Genomic DNA, 17,632 nt, shown 5'->3' with positions numbered 1-17,632 from the left:
GTCAAGCGTCACTGCTACAATCCGACAATCAGAAAACGAAGGGAACCGGACGTATCTTGATTGTTGATCGGCATCTCTTCCGGGAACGGGATGCCGCCACTGGCCCGCTGACAACTGCGCTATAATGTTTCCATACCGCCGAGCCCATGACTAGAACACATGAGCATGCGCAGCCTCGTGACTAATGTTAACGCTTGGCCGATGACAAGTGGCGGCATGTCAGCGACTATCTTCACTCTCGCGCGCTTTCGCGACGGGCCATTTCGTTGTGTATCCACGGCCGCGCCAGTGTGTCTGCAATCGCAAGCAATGGCTGCATGCTTATTAAGCAGCTGGTCGGTGACGTGAGCAGCGACCGCACGTGGATGGAATTGGGTGCCATCGTGATTCGTGAAAAAAGCGGGCGAGGGTTGTCATATCCGGGCGCCGTCCTTCTGCCCCCCCCCCCCCCCCATCACATGACGAGTGGCAGGCGGCGCCCGAAAGATGATCGAACATTTTATATGGTACATAGATAGTAGCCGTTTTCACGGCGGCCATCTGGTACACATTTGGTGCACATCTGGTACAGATTAGGTAAAGATTTGGTCAAATCAGGTGCATTCACCGGATAGCCCATCGTGAAAACGGCTATTTGCAGTTATCATAGGTTAAATAGTCACAGGCAGGTCATCAAGTCAGCCAAAGTAACGTTCCCGATCTTAACTTTTATAAATCGCCTTCTGCTCATGACATAGAGAACATAGAAAGAGATACAACATCGCTCGCACCTTTTCACGATAGTTGGTCTGAGCTGAGTTGACCCGGGGTTGTGAAATATGCTTCCTCTTGTCTCCAGAGAGCCAACGTTATACAGTGTCGCAAATGCAATAAACAGAGATCACCACTGCCAGTTACGAACCTGCAATAATTATTTATGTAGTTATTCAGCAACTAAATTCGCATGACGTATAGTCCGCCATTGTGTTTCTACCTATCTTCCAATCAGGAATCTGACTTCAATCGTTTATTTGGATAGGTGATATAAATTGGTACGACCTGACGGGACGGCGGACGCCAGTGAAGCCTTTAAAACACATGCGAAATGATTTGATCCTATAAGGTTGAGGTGAGCTAAAATTGGTATCCTTTTCAGATACCTATTAGGGGGGGGGATTGCGTGGACGTTTCATGCTCCATTGTCACCACGGCGGGTGATATGGAAGGAGACCCAGATATCATCAGCTTTTGGAAAAATCTCCACATAGTCTTGTATCGTCTCATTACCCAATTCTTTCCCGTTATTTGTTCAGATGGATAAGGAAGGGGGAACCGAGTTGCGATTTGCGAAGGGGGAAAAGGGAAAATAAAACCTTACATGCTTCCTTATTGGGGAGTGAGTTGAACTCCAAATGCTGATGTAGTGTATGGCATGGTCGACATGGTTTATGAATATACGAGCAATGAAGGTTTATCGCCGTACTATCGCCGCTTGCCGGGCCTCTGAGCCGGGGTGAAGGGGAGTGTTTCAACAGTGGTATGCCGCCGTTCGCGAGTGGAAAATCCAGAGGCTTCATTGGACGCATGCTAATCTACCATTTGAGCCTATCACAACTGCTCTGCCTCATGGCTCTCATACTCTCCCTTTTCTCAAGGTCACTGTCATTCACTGTCGTGGCCAACCACCCGAAAATACCGTTCTCGATTTACTCAGATCGCGGTGTCATCCCCGCCCGTTTGTCACACGGCCTAGTATGCGCGAGATCTCGCAACATGGAGCGGCGCCGCGCTGGCTCGCTCGGGCCGCCCGGCCACCCGTCAGCCGGGTGCGTAATGTTTGCACATGGACCACGGCGCCCCTGGACGGTCACGATGGAAACGTTGGGCAACCCTATTGACTTTCCACGATGGCACTCTATTATGAAAAGTATTGAATGTTGAAAACATCAGGCTGCCGAGCGGTTGATGAGTTAACTCCATGGGGAGCGAGTTAACTCCCCGTCCAGCCCTTGCGCATGTTTAGATGGTCACGCGGACATTGTGGATGATATTTATGTGCCCTGTCGTCATAACTATCCGTCATTTAAAACAGCGTGATCCGAACCAGATCTCCAAGTCCAGATAATGATGTACGACTTAGGATTCGGTATTTCCACCCAACAGAAACATTCCTTGAAGCAAGTTTGCTTACACTGAACGATGCCACCATCTTCGGCCGTATAAACTATCGGTTCATTTGCAAAACTATCGCACCAACTTCCCCAGCAGTTGACTTATAATAACCGAGCAGCGTGCACCAGCACAGACAGTCGACAGCGGTGTCGCGAGGGTTCGAGAGGATTCTCTCAGCTGTCTCACTGTCCAATTTCCGATCACATCACGCCATTGTCGCCCCGCTTTTCCAAGTTCGCACCATTCACGATGAGGTTCTCCAGTGGGACCCTCGTGGTCGCGTGTGTGGCCGCAGCGGTACTCTGCCCGTCTGCCGCCTCACCGGCTATCGGGCTGGGGAGTGACCCCGGAGTCACACTGCAGGTGACCGGTCTGCGTGAGATTATTGCAGAGGTCGTCGCAGCAGCTCTAGACCAACACGACTCCACTCACGAACCTCAGGTGAGACCTAACTTTCTTTGTTTGAATTTTGGCCAAACATCATGAGTTATGCTGCTCTTTGGCGTACCTTCTTTGCTGCACCGACTTCCGACCAGATTGACATGCCTAAAGCGTAATGATTAATTCTACAAAAAAAAAATGATAAATAACGGAACAAAATGCACTTAAATGTTGACGACTAGTTCTCAATAAAAAGACCAGTGGGTTGCGAATAGATAATATAGATCGGGTTATGGCAATTTGCAACGGCACCGGCGACGCATGCTGCGGTCGGGTTAAAAAGGATAGCTTTGGAAGCAAGTTCTTTGTATTTAGGTAAGGTCCTCGTGAACTTACCAGTCCATGTGTCCGTCTTGTTAAACAGGGCTGCCGGAACAGCTGCCCTGGCAACTTCATACCGTGCGCCGGACAGTGCTACAGTCGGCTGTCCACACAGGTGGACCACGCCCAGGCAGAGCGGGACTGCACTGCGCTGCACGCGCACCTGGCCGTGCCCCGCTCCCGAACAGAGAACCTGTGCGTCGCCGGCCTGGCAGGCCACGAGAACATCTGGCTGGGCATCACCGACAGCGCCGAGGAGGGCGTCTTCCGCGGACCGGGCGGCAGGGCCGTCACGATAAGTGACGGATACGTGTGGGCCTCTGGGCAGCCGGACAACTGGCGTGACCAAGAGGACTGTGTGGAAATTCGGAAAGTGTCGGAAGGCTACCGATTTGCTGAATGGAATGACGACAACTGTGTGGCGACCAAAAAGTTACCAATGTGCCAGCTACTATAGATTATAGAAGCGATTCTCAAGGCCGCCCCACACTGGACCTCGCATGCGGGTTGCGAATCTGCGGGTTTTGGGTTTGCGGGTATCATACTCATTCATGGAGTGAGAACAAACATTCTATTATACTCATTTCGTGAATGCTGTCAAACTGATACAGCTTCAGAGAATTACGCATGGAATTACGAATTATCGACCTGGCCTAAATGCATCAAGACATCGTCTGTGATAAAAAACTAACATGAAATTGGTGATCAGCACCCCGAAAGAACATAACAGCTTTACTTTACGAAATTCTAGCAGGTCCCGACTTTCCCAACTTTTTGGGTCATTGACCTGACCTGGAAGGTCAACCAATGACTAAGGACCTTAAAATTTGATATACCTACACTGTAAACCAAATTGACAAGTCTTGTGTAATGTAGACATGGCCGTGAGTCGTTAAATATCAGGCATGATATATACCTAAATATATTGTTAACACTGAGTGACCAGTTCCAAAGTCAAAGTCCAGTTCAAGTTCAAGTCCCCCGCTCCAGACCGAATCCCCCCGTCAATCAATGACCTTCAGACGACCTTTCGTCCGAGAAGGTTCCAGGAGAAAACCCAATCGGCGGCTGCCCTGGCGTCGCAGCGCCAGCCAATCAGCAGCCGCCATCACTGCCACAGCCGTCGCCGCAGAGCACGGCAAATAGCCCACGGCGCGTGAGCTGTAGCCGCGGGCGCTCGCAGCGGCAGAGTTCCACTTCCGACTCTGACTCAGTCGGTCTCGGAGCGGCAGCCCATTCATTGGCGGCAGTTCATTCATTGCCAACATATAGCCGCCCGAGCAATAGGCGGCGGCACGGGAGGAGCCGCCCTCCTACACTCCTCCCCGCTTACAAAGAGGCGCCAGCCGTCTGAGCCGCACCGGCTCCAGCGCACGTCCCCTGGGAACCAGAATAAAACAAACGCGTCACTAAGAGTGACGCCACAACGCGATATGTACAAACGACAGAAAAAGCCAGCTCGGATCATCGGGGCACGAGACAGGACACACATCAGCCGGTAAGGATAAGACGAGACCCACTGCCGTACGTTCCGCCACTTACGCCACGCGCTAGTCGCTCGACGCGTTCAGATCGCGTCCATCTAGGCTCTGCTGGCCAGTCAAAGCACAAGATGAAGCGCGCTAAAGGCAGCTGCGGCTGGACAGTGTTGCGATCAGGTGTCTTACATTACGGCTACATATCGGTCAGGGGGCCGACGCTCACGCGTAGAGCGTCTCAGAGCCACCGGGGGTACCGCAGTGCGAGGCAGCGGTATCGGCCGGAAGGTCACACGGAGACCAACCGACTGCTCTGCACCCTGTGAAACGGCAGCCTCAGCTGGAGGCTCAGCTGTGGAACGCGTCGGCACTTCAGTTGCGCTCCCTGGAACAGCACAGAGACTCGTCCCCGCGACAGGTGGTGACCCAGCGGTCTCAGCCCGTGTCGCACTCGCCGACTGACCGGCCTGCTCAGCAGAGTCTGAGCGGCCACTTACCCGGTCTGCCGCGCCACTGGCGGCTGGATCTGACTCCGTCGTGTTACCAGAGGGCACGGTACATGGCTTTAACCTATTGTGGTGCACACACAACATTTTCCCGTCCTCCAGTCTCACACGATAGTTAAGATCCCCTCGCTTGGCGACTATTACCACGGGTTAGCGCGCCGGTCCCCGCTCCCGAGCGGCGGGCTGAGCCGCTCGCGCGACCTGAAGCTCCAGCTGCTCCAGCCGCTGAAGTACTTTTTCCAGCATCCCATTCCCACTAGCTTGGCTAACCTGGCGCACCGGGGCCCGATCCTGAACTGAGACGCGCTCACTACGAATGATATTGCTCACTTTTTCTACGGCTTTTGGGAAGGTTTCGATACCGGTCGAAATTATCTGCTGCTTATACTCTCTCGGCAGAGCCGTGAGGAAAGAGTGGAAGAGCACCTGATCGCACACACTCCCCGGGAACGCTTCAGCCACTAGAGCACGCAGTCGGATGACAAACGCGTCAAGAGAGGTCGACGGGTCAAACTTTAACTACTGAAGCTGGCTATGAGCATCCAGCGCGCACGGTTTGATGAACAAGTGGCGGAGAGCACTAGCAGCCCGGCTGAACGTGTCCCTCTCCTCCCGTGGGAGGGCCTCAAAAGCATCCCGTGCGAACCCGGTCAAGCACAGCGGCAGGAAGCGCAGCTTGAACTCATCATCCAAGTTGTGAAAAGTGTAGAAAGTGTCCAGATCCGCCAAAAATCTGTCACAGGCTGAGCCACTCTCCCCGGCGAACTTCGGCGCCTGAAACGAAAACCCACTGATCGCCCCGCGGCGCACGTCCCCAGATCCACTCTGCTCCCCGAGATTCATTTTACCAATTTAGCCAGTACCTATCATTCTACACACCCACAAAAACATACACTGCACGATACACCCATCACACAAGCAATCGATACACTTATCTTATTGTCGTCGACGTCGTTTGTCGATGGAGATCCTCGCCGTCGGCCCATCCATCGGCCCGCCAGGCCGTCAGGAGCCGCAGGAGCCGGCGGCCGCGGCGGTCAGCTGACGCACAGCCGGCCGAGCGACGAGCAGCGTCACGTGACTGCTGACGTCACAGCAGCTCTCGGCCGAGGAGCGGCGGCTGCAACTTGAAGACGACGAAGAAGACGGCTGCGACAGCGGTCGCCACGAGCGACGGCGACGGCGGACGCACTCGGAAGCGATCATCGCAATCACAAAGTTCGCCACGATTGACGGCGGCGACAACCGACTTGAAACGGTGACTTCAGTCGCCACGGGCCGCCACGACTGACAGCGGCGACGACCGAAGAACTTGAAATCTTGAAAGAAATCTTGCGACAGCAGGTGGGCGGCAACAGATCAAGCCAGCCACTGCCCGCTAACACCGAACACTAAAGAGGACCAGCTGGCCACTCACTCAACAGTTCAACCAACAGTTCAACTCGTCGAGCCAGCGCATGGCTAACGGAACGGCCGCTCACCTCTCGTCGAGCCAGCGGAGCTCACCGACAAGCCGCTCCAACAAACAGCGGCAGAGGCTTCACACTGAGACACGAGACTGCACTGCTTCACCATAGTTCTGAGCGGCACAAGTCACTGACAGTCTCGACTCAGGCACAAAATCATGGCCCAGGCGGGACCAGACACGAAAACTCACAGTTCCGAGTTCACCGGATGCACTCGCGAGGTAGGCGAGGCCGGGGCCGAGCGCCGAGAAGGAAGCCAGTCTGAGTCGAAAACACCTTCATTTTAATCTTCGTTCTTGGTAGCCGGTAGGCAGGTCATCGTTACGGTTTCTTACGAAAGAGCGAAGCTCGTAAAGCCGCTGCCACCAAATGTAGACATGGCCGTGAGTCGTTAAATATCAGGCATGATATATAAATATATTGTTAACACTGAGTGACCAGTTCCAAAGTCAAAGTCCAGTTCAAGTTCAAGTCCCCCGCTCCAGACCGAATCCCCCCGTCAATCAATGACCTTCAGACGACCTTTCGTCCGAGAAGGTTCCAGGAGAAAACCCAATCGGCGGCTGCCGGCTGCCCTGGCGTCGCAGCGCCAGCCAATCAGCAGCCGCCATCACTGCCACAGCCGTCGCCGCAGAGCACGGCAAATAGCCCACGGCGCGTGAGCTGTAGCCGCGGGCGCTCGCAGCGGCAGAGTTCCACTTCCGACTCTGACTCAGTCGGTCTCGGAGCGGCAGCCCATTCATTGGCGGCAGTTCATTCATTGCCAACATATAGCCGCCCGAGCAATAGGCGGCGGCACGGGAGGAGCCGCCCTCCTACAGTAATATAACCAGGGATGCGGAGCCGTGGAAATTTCAGACGGCTCCGGCTCCGGCTCCGGCTCCGGAGAAAAAATCGGCTCCGGCTCCGGCTCTGGCTCCGGGTGAAATGTTATGGCGGCTCCGGCTCCGGCTCCGGCTCCGAGTAAAATGGTCCGGCTCCGGTGGCTCCGGCTCCGGCGGCTCCGGCTCCGACTCAGTACATCTCCTATGCAATCAATTAAATACGGGTGGAAGAAAAATTGGATTGGTACACGTAGCTTCTGTATTTGCATAACAACTAACATCTAAGGCTATTTTTCTCAACAGCACATGCAATCAGCGAACAGGGTATATAAGCACGTGGCGAAATGTTATGACTATACGGCCGCGTTACTCTTTGCCATGACCGGCTCACCGCGTCCCCGCGCAAACGCACCTCGGAGAGAACTGGCAGAACAAAAGACTAGAAAGCATTGGAAAGGACATTAGAAACGCAGTCGCCGCGAATCGGAGTTCACTGAACCATCATAAGCTGACACCCGTCTCGGCTGCATTGGGGGGTGGGGGTGGGGGGGGGGGGGGGGGGTAGGGTGGGGTGGGAAGAGACGGTGTTGGGAGTCGCAGTCCACTGCACTGGCTTCAAAACAATGGCCGTCACCTGATGACCGGTCCTCATGTTCTGGGGATGCAGTAGACGTGGGGGGGGGGGGGGGGAGGAGCAGACAGGAAGTTGATTGCGTACTGTGGGATGCTGGGGATATTCGGCTTTTTTCATTCACTTGATGGCCCATGACGTACTTACCATATGTTTTACTGCCTTATACTGTCAAACCGAACTACATAGGTCAATTATTTTTTTCCTCTTCAAAAAAAAAAATAAATAAAAAGGAGCCGGAGTCGCCCCCTTTTTTGGCGGCTCCGGCTCCGGCTCCGGCTCCGGGCTATATTGTTTCACGGCTCCGGCTCCGGCTCCGGCTCCGGGCAAAATATGCCGGCTCCGGCGGCTCCGGCTCCGACTCCGGCTCCGGCTCCGCATCCCTGAATATAACCAATCATCTCTTGGTATGTTTACCAACTGATACTTTTCAAACAAGCCGTTGTCTGGTGCATTGCTTGTCAGATGACAACTACGAGTCAATAATTACTATGCACACCAACTTCTCAGTATCCAGACCAACTCTACATTTGTTTCAACGTTTGTTTCTTAACCAGTTTTGGAAACTTGTTGCCGCATGGTTATTTAACCGGCGCCTAACTTGTACTGGTCAGCTGGTCAGCATACACATGGTCAGCTGCGCCCGTGATGTCAGACTTGGCGGACCAATCAGCGGTCGCCGTCCGGCCCCGGCGCGGCGGTTTCAAACCGTTCAAACCAGCAGTTGTCGCGCGGCCGCCGTGCAGCATGGATCAGCGACGAGGGCTGTTCCAGCATTTGTGCAGTAAAAAGTGAAATCTGTGAACTGTGGTGTTCGTGCTGTGAGTGAGGCCCGCTCTGGCCTGCGGGACGCACTAATCGTGCCTATACCCGCGGTCGAGACGCCTCCCTTCCCCTGCGCGCGCAATGTAAGTGGGCCAGACCTTTGCATGCACATGTGAGCAGATGTTTTGCGGTCGGTGTTTTTTATATATAAATACATTTATTTGCCTTTAATTCAACTCTTTGTATTTTTAACTTAACTGATGGACATACCGGGTGGCCCAGAAAAAACGTTCCCAACTTTAAATCAATATTTCTCAAAAAGTGGTAAAGATACAACATTGAAACGTCGAATAGTGAATGCGGCACACATTTTCAGTAAATGGTGTGGTTTTCATGGTGTTCGGTAAATAACTTTTTAAACGGTTCGTGTATCAAGCATGCCATGTAAAAATTACTTTTTTGCTCCGATGTTTACTAAAAATTTGAGTGAACGGGTCACTTTCACCCCGCGGCACTGCGGCCTAGAGGCTAGAGCCATGACTTCTACTGGCAGCTAGTCTCATTGATGGTTCGGGTCTCAGGATGACACATTCCCTCAGGCAACCACGATGGCTCTGTGCCAGCGGCATCGGAAGAAGTTTCCAGTTTTCTAACCATCTTGTGGCTCAAATGCTTTCCTGGCTGACATTCCTGGGAAAAGGTAGCTTTTCACCCAGTTTTTTTTTTTTTTGTCATCTGCTGGCAATGTTGTTTTTCATAAGCTATTCTGTGGTCTTCTGGAGTTCTGGCACAGGAACCAGTCTGCTTTAGTTTGTTTTCCTTATCCGGTCGATTTACTGTTTGATCTACTGAAAGGAGGGTAATCAGCAGTAATCCATGCACCGTGCCACTCCTGCTCGAAACATGATTTGGTGTTGAAACGAATGACATCCATGAGCACCATTTAGCTCAGTACTTGAATATTTGGCACATAAGTGAGACAAAAATATTTAAGATAAAAACACACGTGTTGGTTTCATTCACGTGCTTTATTTTTTATTCTTTTTTATAACATGGGACGTCTAACCCAATCATCACTATCGTTTGACATCGGCAAAAAAAGCAAAAACGTCTTGCTTAATTCAACTCAAGATTGCCAGCTTGAAAATGATGGTATAGTGTTATAATTTGGCATACCAATGCGCAAAGAAATGACGCAAACTTGATGAAAATTTTGGCTCGTTATTTGTACTCGTATTTGATATATATGCCTCCAAAGTTCGGAACGTTTTTTCTGGGCCACCCGGTATATGGGCTGTAAAAGCTAATCTGGTTGGCGATCATGCTTTATTCGAATTATCTGCGTGATCGTGCAACTGCCATGATTGTTATGGTCAATGTGGAAATATTCGTCATACGGGCATGTTATACTTCTGGCTTGATGCGATGCACAAAACCATGTTCTTCCACATACGCAGCAGTTCTTGCTTCAAAGACTTATATGCTGACGGTGCACGATAGGTATACCTTATACCTCATGCATTTACCACATCCATTCGAAAATATGCACTTGGAATTGTCTCCAGTCAATAGTATTAATTACATACTACGTGATGTAGGTACGTGACCGTAATAAATACTAATGATTCCAGAAACTTCCGAATGGATGTGGTGTATGCATTCATCGATTATATAACCCATCAGTATTTCGTTTCTTGTCAGCGCAAGCCTTTGAGCAATAACTGATGCCAGTCATGATTTTGTGCACCACTTCCAGCCAAAAAATGACCTGTCCGTATAGAAAATATTTCCTGAATCAGTATCGTGGCAATTGAAAACGAACGCGAATCGTAAGTTCTTAAGGTTATCAACGCAAACAAAGCGATTGTAAGGAAGAACAAGTTCGAACTGAGCGTTAGTACACTTACTTGTTGACAATTTGTAAACTAGCAATGCCCAGTCAAAGGCTAGTTCATCAACAAACCAGGGGTTGTTGAACCGACAAGGAAACGGCTATGCCTATCCAGAAGTTGGTAGGTTCACAAGGCCCAGACTAGTACTCAACAAGGTGACGCCTATGCGAATTGGAACCAAACTTGTAGACAAACTGTTAGTTTGTTGGCCAACACGCCTGGGGTTGGTGAATCGACAAGGTGACGCCTATGCGAATTGGAACCAAACTTGTAGACAAACTGTTAGTTTGTTGGCCAACAAGCCTGGGGCTGGTGAATCGACAAGGTGACGCCTATGCGAATTGGAACCAAACTTGTAGACAAACTGTTAGTTTGTTAGCCAACAAGCCTGGGGCTGGTGAATCGACAAGGTGACGCCTATGCGAATTGGAACCAAACTTGTAACAAGGAGCCAACTTGTAGATTTGGTTTACAGTGTAATTGCCTTCCTCTCGTCCAGGGCAGCACGCCCGTTGTTTCCGCAAAGCTCTAGCTCGATCAGGGGCCGAACGGCAAAGGGGTCCACCCGATCCCCTCCCCCTAAACGTTATACCATGTTATACTCTGTAAAACGCCGCACAAAAGCGAGGGTTAAGCATGGAATTAACTGCTCCCTTCAGTATTAAAAAAAAATCTAACGAATTGTCAATGCGATGTAAACGAACTGCCTTTCGGCGGTGCCTACGTACCAAAGCAATGTCCCAGTTTGAGGCAAAAAAGACGGTTTAACCCCATGATTGCAAATAATTGAAGTGCTTTAGTACTGTACACTATACACTGTATGTACGTACATGTAAGAACAGAGCTTGCAGTAAGTATCACGAGCCCACTCCTGGCAAGTTTGGGACGCTCCTTACGGAACGGTGAAAGCACACATCATGAGCCACCGTACAGTTCTGACTACGCACATTTGTACCGGACGACGTAACAAATTACGACACCGCCCCCCCCCCCCCCCTGTTGCAGTCGCGCCAAAACGGCGTGACTTTGACGAATGCGGCGGGTGTTGGGCCGCGCCAAATGTCGTCCGAACGAGACCATGTCACGGTCCGATATCACAATGCAGTGACGGTGATTCAGAGTCGCGTTGCAGCATCATGTCGTCACTGTCGTGCAGCTGGGGACAATGAGCGGCGATCACCCGGTGACGATTTGTTCACGCTGGTGCTTCGGCTCTGTGCCGGGTCAAGCGGTCGAACTGGAATCGTGGCGGCGTCTTTCAACGGATTGATGCTGGCGAAGTGTGGCGATTGCGTTCCGTCTTGTGGAAGAAAGTGCAACAGTTAATGGAGATCATTTCCTGTCCCATATTTCATGGGTATTGCGGGTTTTGTTGAAACAACTGATGCGCTGAAGTTCGCACGCACCATGATTAAATCAAAACTGGGTTTTTAATTGATCGAACCTGAATTATCACGTGAGGCCTTGATTTAGGATACTGATAAAGAGCGACAAGACGATGTTGCTTAGGGTGTTAATTTTTATCGTTATATCTAAAACATAAAAATATTCAACGATTTTCCAAACATTGCCAGAGAACTAGGTATACCTACGATGTTGCTAAAAAATATCAACGTAAAAAAATCAAATAACAGGCCGCCAATGTTGTCAACCATCATAACCTCGGTGTATGACATCGCAGAACAACGTCGTTGGATCTTAGGTTACGAACAAAGCAAGTACTAACAAGTATCACTATATGTATTGTCAGCAATCGTGATCAACATATCATCTCGATTCTCGAAAAATGCAAATACTATAATAGCAAGAGAAATTAAAATCCCGGTAAAAGCAGTGAGTTGCTCTTGACGAATTATGAGTCGGAAGACAGCGAAACCTTTCATGGTCGATCATTGTGCAACACTACAGTATATTACGTCGCAGAGAGCCGGAGCGTCGGGCAGCATATGTCGAAAAATATGCTCCAGCGAGTAACGATGAGTATATACATTTTTTTGGAAGTGAAAAAAATGTATATGATAGCTGAGAGGAAGTATGAGCAGAAGGTATAAGGAGAAAAAAGAAAGTCTCAAAATAAAATGCAGACGAAAAACCAATCTTTTACCCGAATCTCGGTAATCAATAAGAGGAAGGATGACAAATCTTCAACGTGCAATTCAACGCATCCTTTAGCGAACACCAGGCAACTAAAGTAACTGAAGGAGGTCCTTAGGATCTGAAGGCAGATGGAACAAACCGGATGCAATACCGGAACAGACTATGATGGAAACGGAGCCTGACAACAAGCCTGTCCCGAGTGACAACATTGTACCTAGTCGGCCAAACCATACTCCCAGATACCTCTTTGGCGCTTCTCGTCACGCAAGCACGTATGACGGACTCTGACCCGTCAGTTCAACCAATGAAAACAACACTACACACAACAACACTTTGCATCACATTTGGATCCCACAGCGCCGGCACCGCCCGCTTCCCACCGTTATTCAATGTGGTCACAAAAGCGCCCAGTTTGCTTCTTTTGCCAGAAGGTGAAACAATCGCCGAAACTCTGACGATTTGTGGTCAGAAATATGTGCTTCCCACGCCTGAAACGCCACCAACCAGGGACGAGCTCTAGTAGAAAATAGTCGTTCCTTCGGCAAGCCTCCGCTAAAGCTCTGACCACATCAACATCCGATCGAGATATCGTCGCTTGGTGTCACGTGCGACTGGCTAGCCGGTCTCTGTGTGTGTGAGCGGGGACGGTAGGGGCTTGGCTAGCCAGTCTCTCTCTGTGTGAGCGGGGACGGTAGGAGAGCCCAGGACGGCCCGGTGGACGGCCCGCCGTTAGCTGGGCGCCGTCTGTGACAGGTGTCGGATGATGTCCACCCAGTCCCAGCCGCGGGCGCGCTCGCCGCCGCCGCCCACCTGCGCGCGGTCCCAGGCGCGTCGCTTCTGCTGCTTGGACAGCTGCTCCTTCTTCTCCTTCTTGACGCCGCCACCCTCCTGGCGATCAGAAAAGTTCACACTCAGAGGAGGCGGCTGTCGTGTATGCAATATGCATTATGTATACTCGTAAGTCGTAACTAAATGCCTTAACCTCCGCAGCCCTCTGAGAACGGATCAACGGGTAACATGGGTACTCTTGGTCTCAAGATAAGGGTTGCAGCGACCAGTAGTTAAAATGCGTCCGGAATACCCCGTGTCAGACCGACGGCTGTCGGTTGTCAGACCAACTCGACTGTCAGACTCGGATCGAGTACACTCCAATCTGTCCGAGTGGGGCAAAAGGTAGGTTATTAATCGCATCCAAACTACTGGCCGCTGGGACCGGCTTATCTTGAGACCAATAGTACAAGTCTATCACGATCTCACGAATCTGCCTGTGAACAGCGCCATCTTGATTATCAACAGCAACTTCTAAAACGGCTCAAATCGGAGTGTCACCAACCGGTGTAGCTGATACAACTAAGTCAATTCTTTATCACGTGTCTAAAACAAAACGAAACGTGTGAAAAACATCTCGCATCGCATGCAAGAATCATGTCCACACTAAGATATTGCCTACTCCCATTACGTGTCAGAGTACTCTGAGGACACGCGGACCTCGCCGCGTGCTGCCCCTCCTCTCCACTGGACGCCCACCTGCGTGATGGTGAGCTGTTCCACCTCCTCGGCGGCCTGGCTGACGGGCGGCGCGGCCGTCTGCTCCGCCATCAGCTCCGTCACGCTCTCCTTCACCCACTCGAACAGGGTGAACGTCATCGACATGCCGAGCATGGTGTCCGCCTGCTGGCGCACCTGGTCCACCACGTGCTCCTTCACCGCCGGCAGGCTGACGGCGCCCCGTACACGGTGGTCACTTGGGGAGCGTGCAGGGAATAACGACAAAAAGAGATGTATTTTGGCTAGGGTGCAGCAGATGCACTCTGCCTCTAATAATATTTAAAACAGGAAAGATGCTTTAAAAATACCATACAGAACTGATGTTGCTACCCAATTGATATACTTTAATAGTCTCCGGCAAACACAAAGTTTTTTATTAAATATTTCAGTTTCAACGAGTCAGAATCAACAGCATAAGAGAAGGACAAACAAATGCCAATGAGTTAGGAGTACTTACATGTGCTTGTTATAGAAAGCATCAAGGTTGATGTTGGGTAGTTCGTCAGGGTAATTTTCAGTCCACTTAACTTCAACCAGAAATGATTTAATGTCACCATCTTCCCCATACTGAAATCAGTTAGAAAGAGTAATGTAATACAATGTTCATATTGGACCACTGCTTGACCTGTTTCATAAAGCAGGTAATAGGAAAAGGGCACATGTTGAAAAAGGACAGACAAGACAAACACAATATGACCGCGGCGACCAAAAAAGCAGCGAGGTCAACACTTTATCTCCACCTGCCATGAATCCAAACTTCAAAAAATGTTTCATTAACATTACAAAACTTGCATTGAAGTTAATATCTTAATAACTTGGCTGAACATTAACAAATAGCTAAAATGGTCCTAGAAATACAATACAACCTGTAACAAAATGATGAAGCATGGTTGGCAAATGCCTGAATAAAAATGAATTGATTACCTTGTACTGGAAGGTCTTCTCATCAACTTCAATGTAAGATGGGTCTCCTTCATAGATGGACCTTAAAACCTCAAGCTCTTCAGCTTGCATTTCAGCGGACATTGTTATAAAAACTCCAACTAGGTAGGTAGTAGAGCCTGCCGAGAAAACAGACGTGTTAGAACAGAATAAAACAAACGTTACAAATGGTTGCACTTCCTACATGACCAGTAGCAGACCTTAATAGTAAGGTTAAAGTAAAGGGGCCTCTGTATGCCAGGAAATTTAACCCAAGTTGAAGTACCTGGCCCAAGGCCTGGCCCTGGTGTGCTCCTATGAAAGACCAAACCTGTACACCACAGCACACTGCACTGTTTGGTTGGACATATTTAACTGGATGAAACCACAGTGACTGTAAGATGAAACATGGTTGGTCATTTACCTGCTATGGTATGGCATTAAACCTCTCCGGGAGTCCGGACCTATTGGTTTTCTAGTGACTAGTACACACGTCCCGGCCGGGGGGAGGGGGTACGATCCCCCCGCCGTTTCGCCCCTAATGAAGCTAGAGCGTCGCGGGAAAAAATGAGCGTGTGCGCCGTTACGAAACTCAGCGATTGGCACAAGATTTTAATGTCTCAGATTAACCAGTGACCAGCTCTGAGGTCAGGTCAAGTGGCCCAATGCATGGGTGTGGTTTTTGGTGAAACACCTCGCAAAAAAAAAAATTGGCATCACCGAGTATGTCTAGCTCATGCGCATCAAATGGTATACTTTTGGTCAGGTGAGGTCAACTTAAGGTGTTGACTTTGGGTAAAGGTCAGGACAGAGCCCCTCAGGTTATGAACTTGGTCGATGCAGGTCATAGGCATCACATATCATTCGAGAGAGAGAGAGAGAGAGAGAGAGAGAGAGAGAGAGAGAGAGAGAGAGAGAGAGAGAGAGAGAGAGAGAGAGAGAGAGAGAGAGAGAGAGAGAGAGAGAGAGAGACAGAGAGACAGAGAGACAGAGAGACAGAGAGACAGAGAGACAGAGGGAGAGAGAGAGAGAGAGAGAGAGAGAGAGAGAGAGAGAGAGAGAGAGAGAGAGAGAGAGAGAGAGAGAGAGAGAGAGAGAGAGAGGGATCAGAGATAGAAGGAGGGAGGGAGAGAGGGAGAGAGAGGGGATGGGAGAGAGAGAGAGAGAGACAGAGACAGAAAACTTCATTTACAGACCTGTGGTCCATTAATGGCAACCAAGGGAACTTCATTGCACAGGAACTTATAGTTATAAGTACATAGGTACAACAATGATAATCACTAGGCATACAGAGCTCTTGACCACATCTTTTTTATAGATAATGTACCTACACTAGAGGAAAAATCTGAAAAATCTGAGACACAGAAGAAGTAGTGAGACCTCTGGAGGACACTAGGTCAGGAAGTTACATCTCCCTGTGAAAGCACCTTTGGCACTGGGGGCATTGGTGATTGGCATTGCAAATTTGTCAATTTAGGACCATGACTGTAGAAGTTTCCTATGACATCATAGGTCAGTGGCCAGCCACCAGACAAGTTTCAGCTCTATCGCCAGCGTGTGCCAAGCTATCACGAACAGACCTCATGGGGGGCAACCCGCAGCATCTGCCCCCCTTTACTTGGCCAGCAAGGGCGAGGGGTTTTTAAATATTGATCACTTCCTAACACAATGATACTGATACACAGAAGACACAAATGGGTCAATGAGGGGAGAATTAGCCTCTTACTGTAAATTTGTCATCTTTGATGCTCGCTAATCATCATGCATATTTTTTGTTCGGATGGTGCAAGCTGATGCAACTTTGATGTCAAAGAAAATAAGCTGGGTTCGTCTCTCAATATTAATGAGCTATCGTTTAAGTTTAAAATACATCTATTCTTGGTTCATTCTTAAAATGGTTTAATTCTTATTTCTTGTTTCAAGTTCAAGTTGACAATTTTTAAAGCATTGAGCTAGGCTTTCATTAGATGGAATACTGATCATCAAGAGAACATCAAGTATACGTAATTTTACAACTAAAACTACATTCAAGCGTGGCGAATTGAAGCAAATGGCTAAAAAATGCATTCCTATTTCCTACACTTCGTCCAATAGGTATTTCGCCGAATGAAAGACACCCATGCAACAGCCCCATATGCCGCAAGTATGATATGCGAGTATTTAATTGGCCCTGTTGTCAGGAAAGTACTTGTTGTCGTTTCGCAAAACTAGTGAGCTGATTCGTCCGTTTGAGCATTCTTTGTTGACGGCTGTTCGCGACGTAAAAAGTGAACAAATACTTAATTTGGCGGCAAGACTGGCGCACCCACGTAAACAACACCGGCGACGAGCTCGACGTGTGTGTGTCCGGACACGCCTAAGAGCTGGACTTTTTGATGACGTCTTCGGGTGACGTCATGTCGTGTGTGACGTTTCGTGAGCAGGTAAGGAAAAGTCACCACCGCTGGCGAACATTGGTGCGGTAAATGGCAAACACAAATACTGCGCAGAAAAGACAAATGTGTAACTTTAGACCACGTTAGACAACATTCGTTCGGACGACAATAGTCAAGGCGAATCAAGAAGTTCTTCATGCGATTGTTAGTTAGGTA

General features: G+C 49.7%; 2 protein-coding genes across 7 annotated transcripts; one reads left to right on the top strand and one right to left on the bottom strand.

Moving 5' to 3' along the window:
* Positions 1-2,214: 2,214 nt before the first annotated feature.
* Positions 2,215-3,851, top strand: LOC122371930 (lectin BRA-3-like). Its single transcript, XM_043348729.1, has 2 exons — positions 2,215-2,592; positions 2,957-3,851. The coding sequence occupies exons 1-2, from the start codon at positions 2,401-2,403 to the stop codon at positions 3,368-3,370; spliced, it is 606 nt and encodes a 201-aa protein (XP_043204664.1). The 5' UTR covers positions 2,215-2,400; the 3' UTR covers positions 3,371-3,851.
* An 8,346-nt stretch (positions 3,852-12,197) lies between these two features.
* On the bottom strand, positions 12,198-17,401 carry LOC122371929 (RWD domain-containing protein 4-like). 6 transcript variants are annotated; one of them, XM_043348727.1, is made up of 5 exons: positions 17,351-17,401; positions 15,045-15,181; positions 14,578-14,687; positions 14,100-14,289; positions 12,198-13,460 (listed from the first exon to the last, which is right to left on the bottom strand). In XM_043348727.1, exons 2-5 carry the CDS (start codon positions 15,144-15,146, stop codon positions 13,302-13,304), a joined length of 561 nt encoding a protein of 186 aa, XP_043204662.1. In that variant the 5' UTR covers positions 15,147-15,181; positions 17,351-17,401; the 3' UTR covers positions 12,198-13,301. The 6 variants fall into 6 exon arrangements, with proteins under 6 accessions (XP_043204662.1, XP_043204660.1, XP_043204658.1 ...); XM_043348725.1 differs by lacking the exon at positions 17,351-17,401 and adding an exon at positions 16,238-17,193; XM_043348723.1 differs by lacking the exon at positions 17,351-17,401 and adding an exon at positions 17,122-17,171.
* Between the last annotated feature and the right edge of the window lie 231 nt (positions 17,402-17,632).

Source organism: Amphibalanus amphitrite, unplaced genomic scaffold (assembly GCF_019059575.1).
Source record: "Amphibalanus amphitrite isolate SeventyFive unplaced genomic scaffold, NRLGWU_Aamphi_draft 001294F_arrow, whole genome shotgun sequence".
Lineage (NCBI taxonomy): Eukaryota > Metazoa > Arthropoda > Thecostraca > Balanomorpha > Balanidae > Amphibalanus > Amphibalanus amphitrite.
This window is presented reverse-complemented; position numbering and strand designations above follow the sequence as displayed.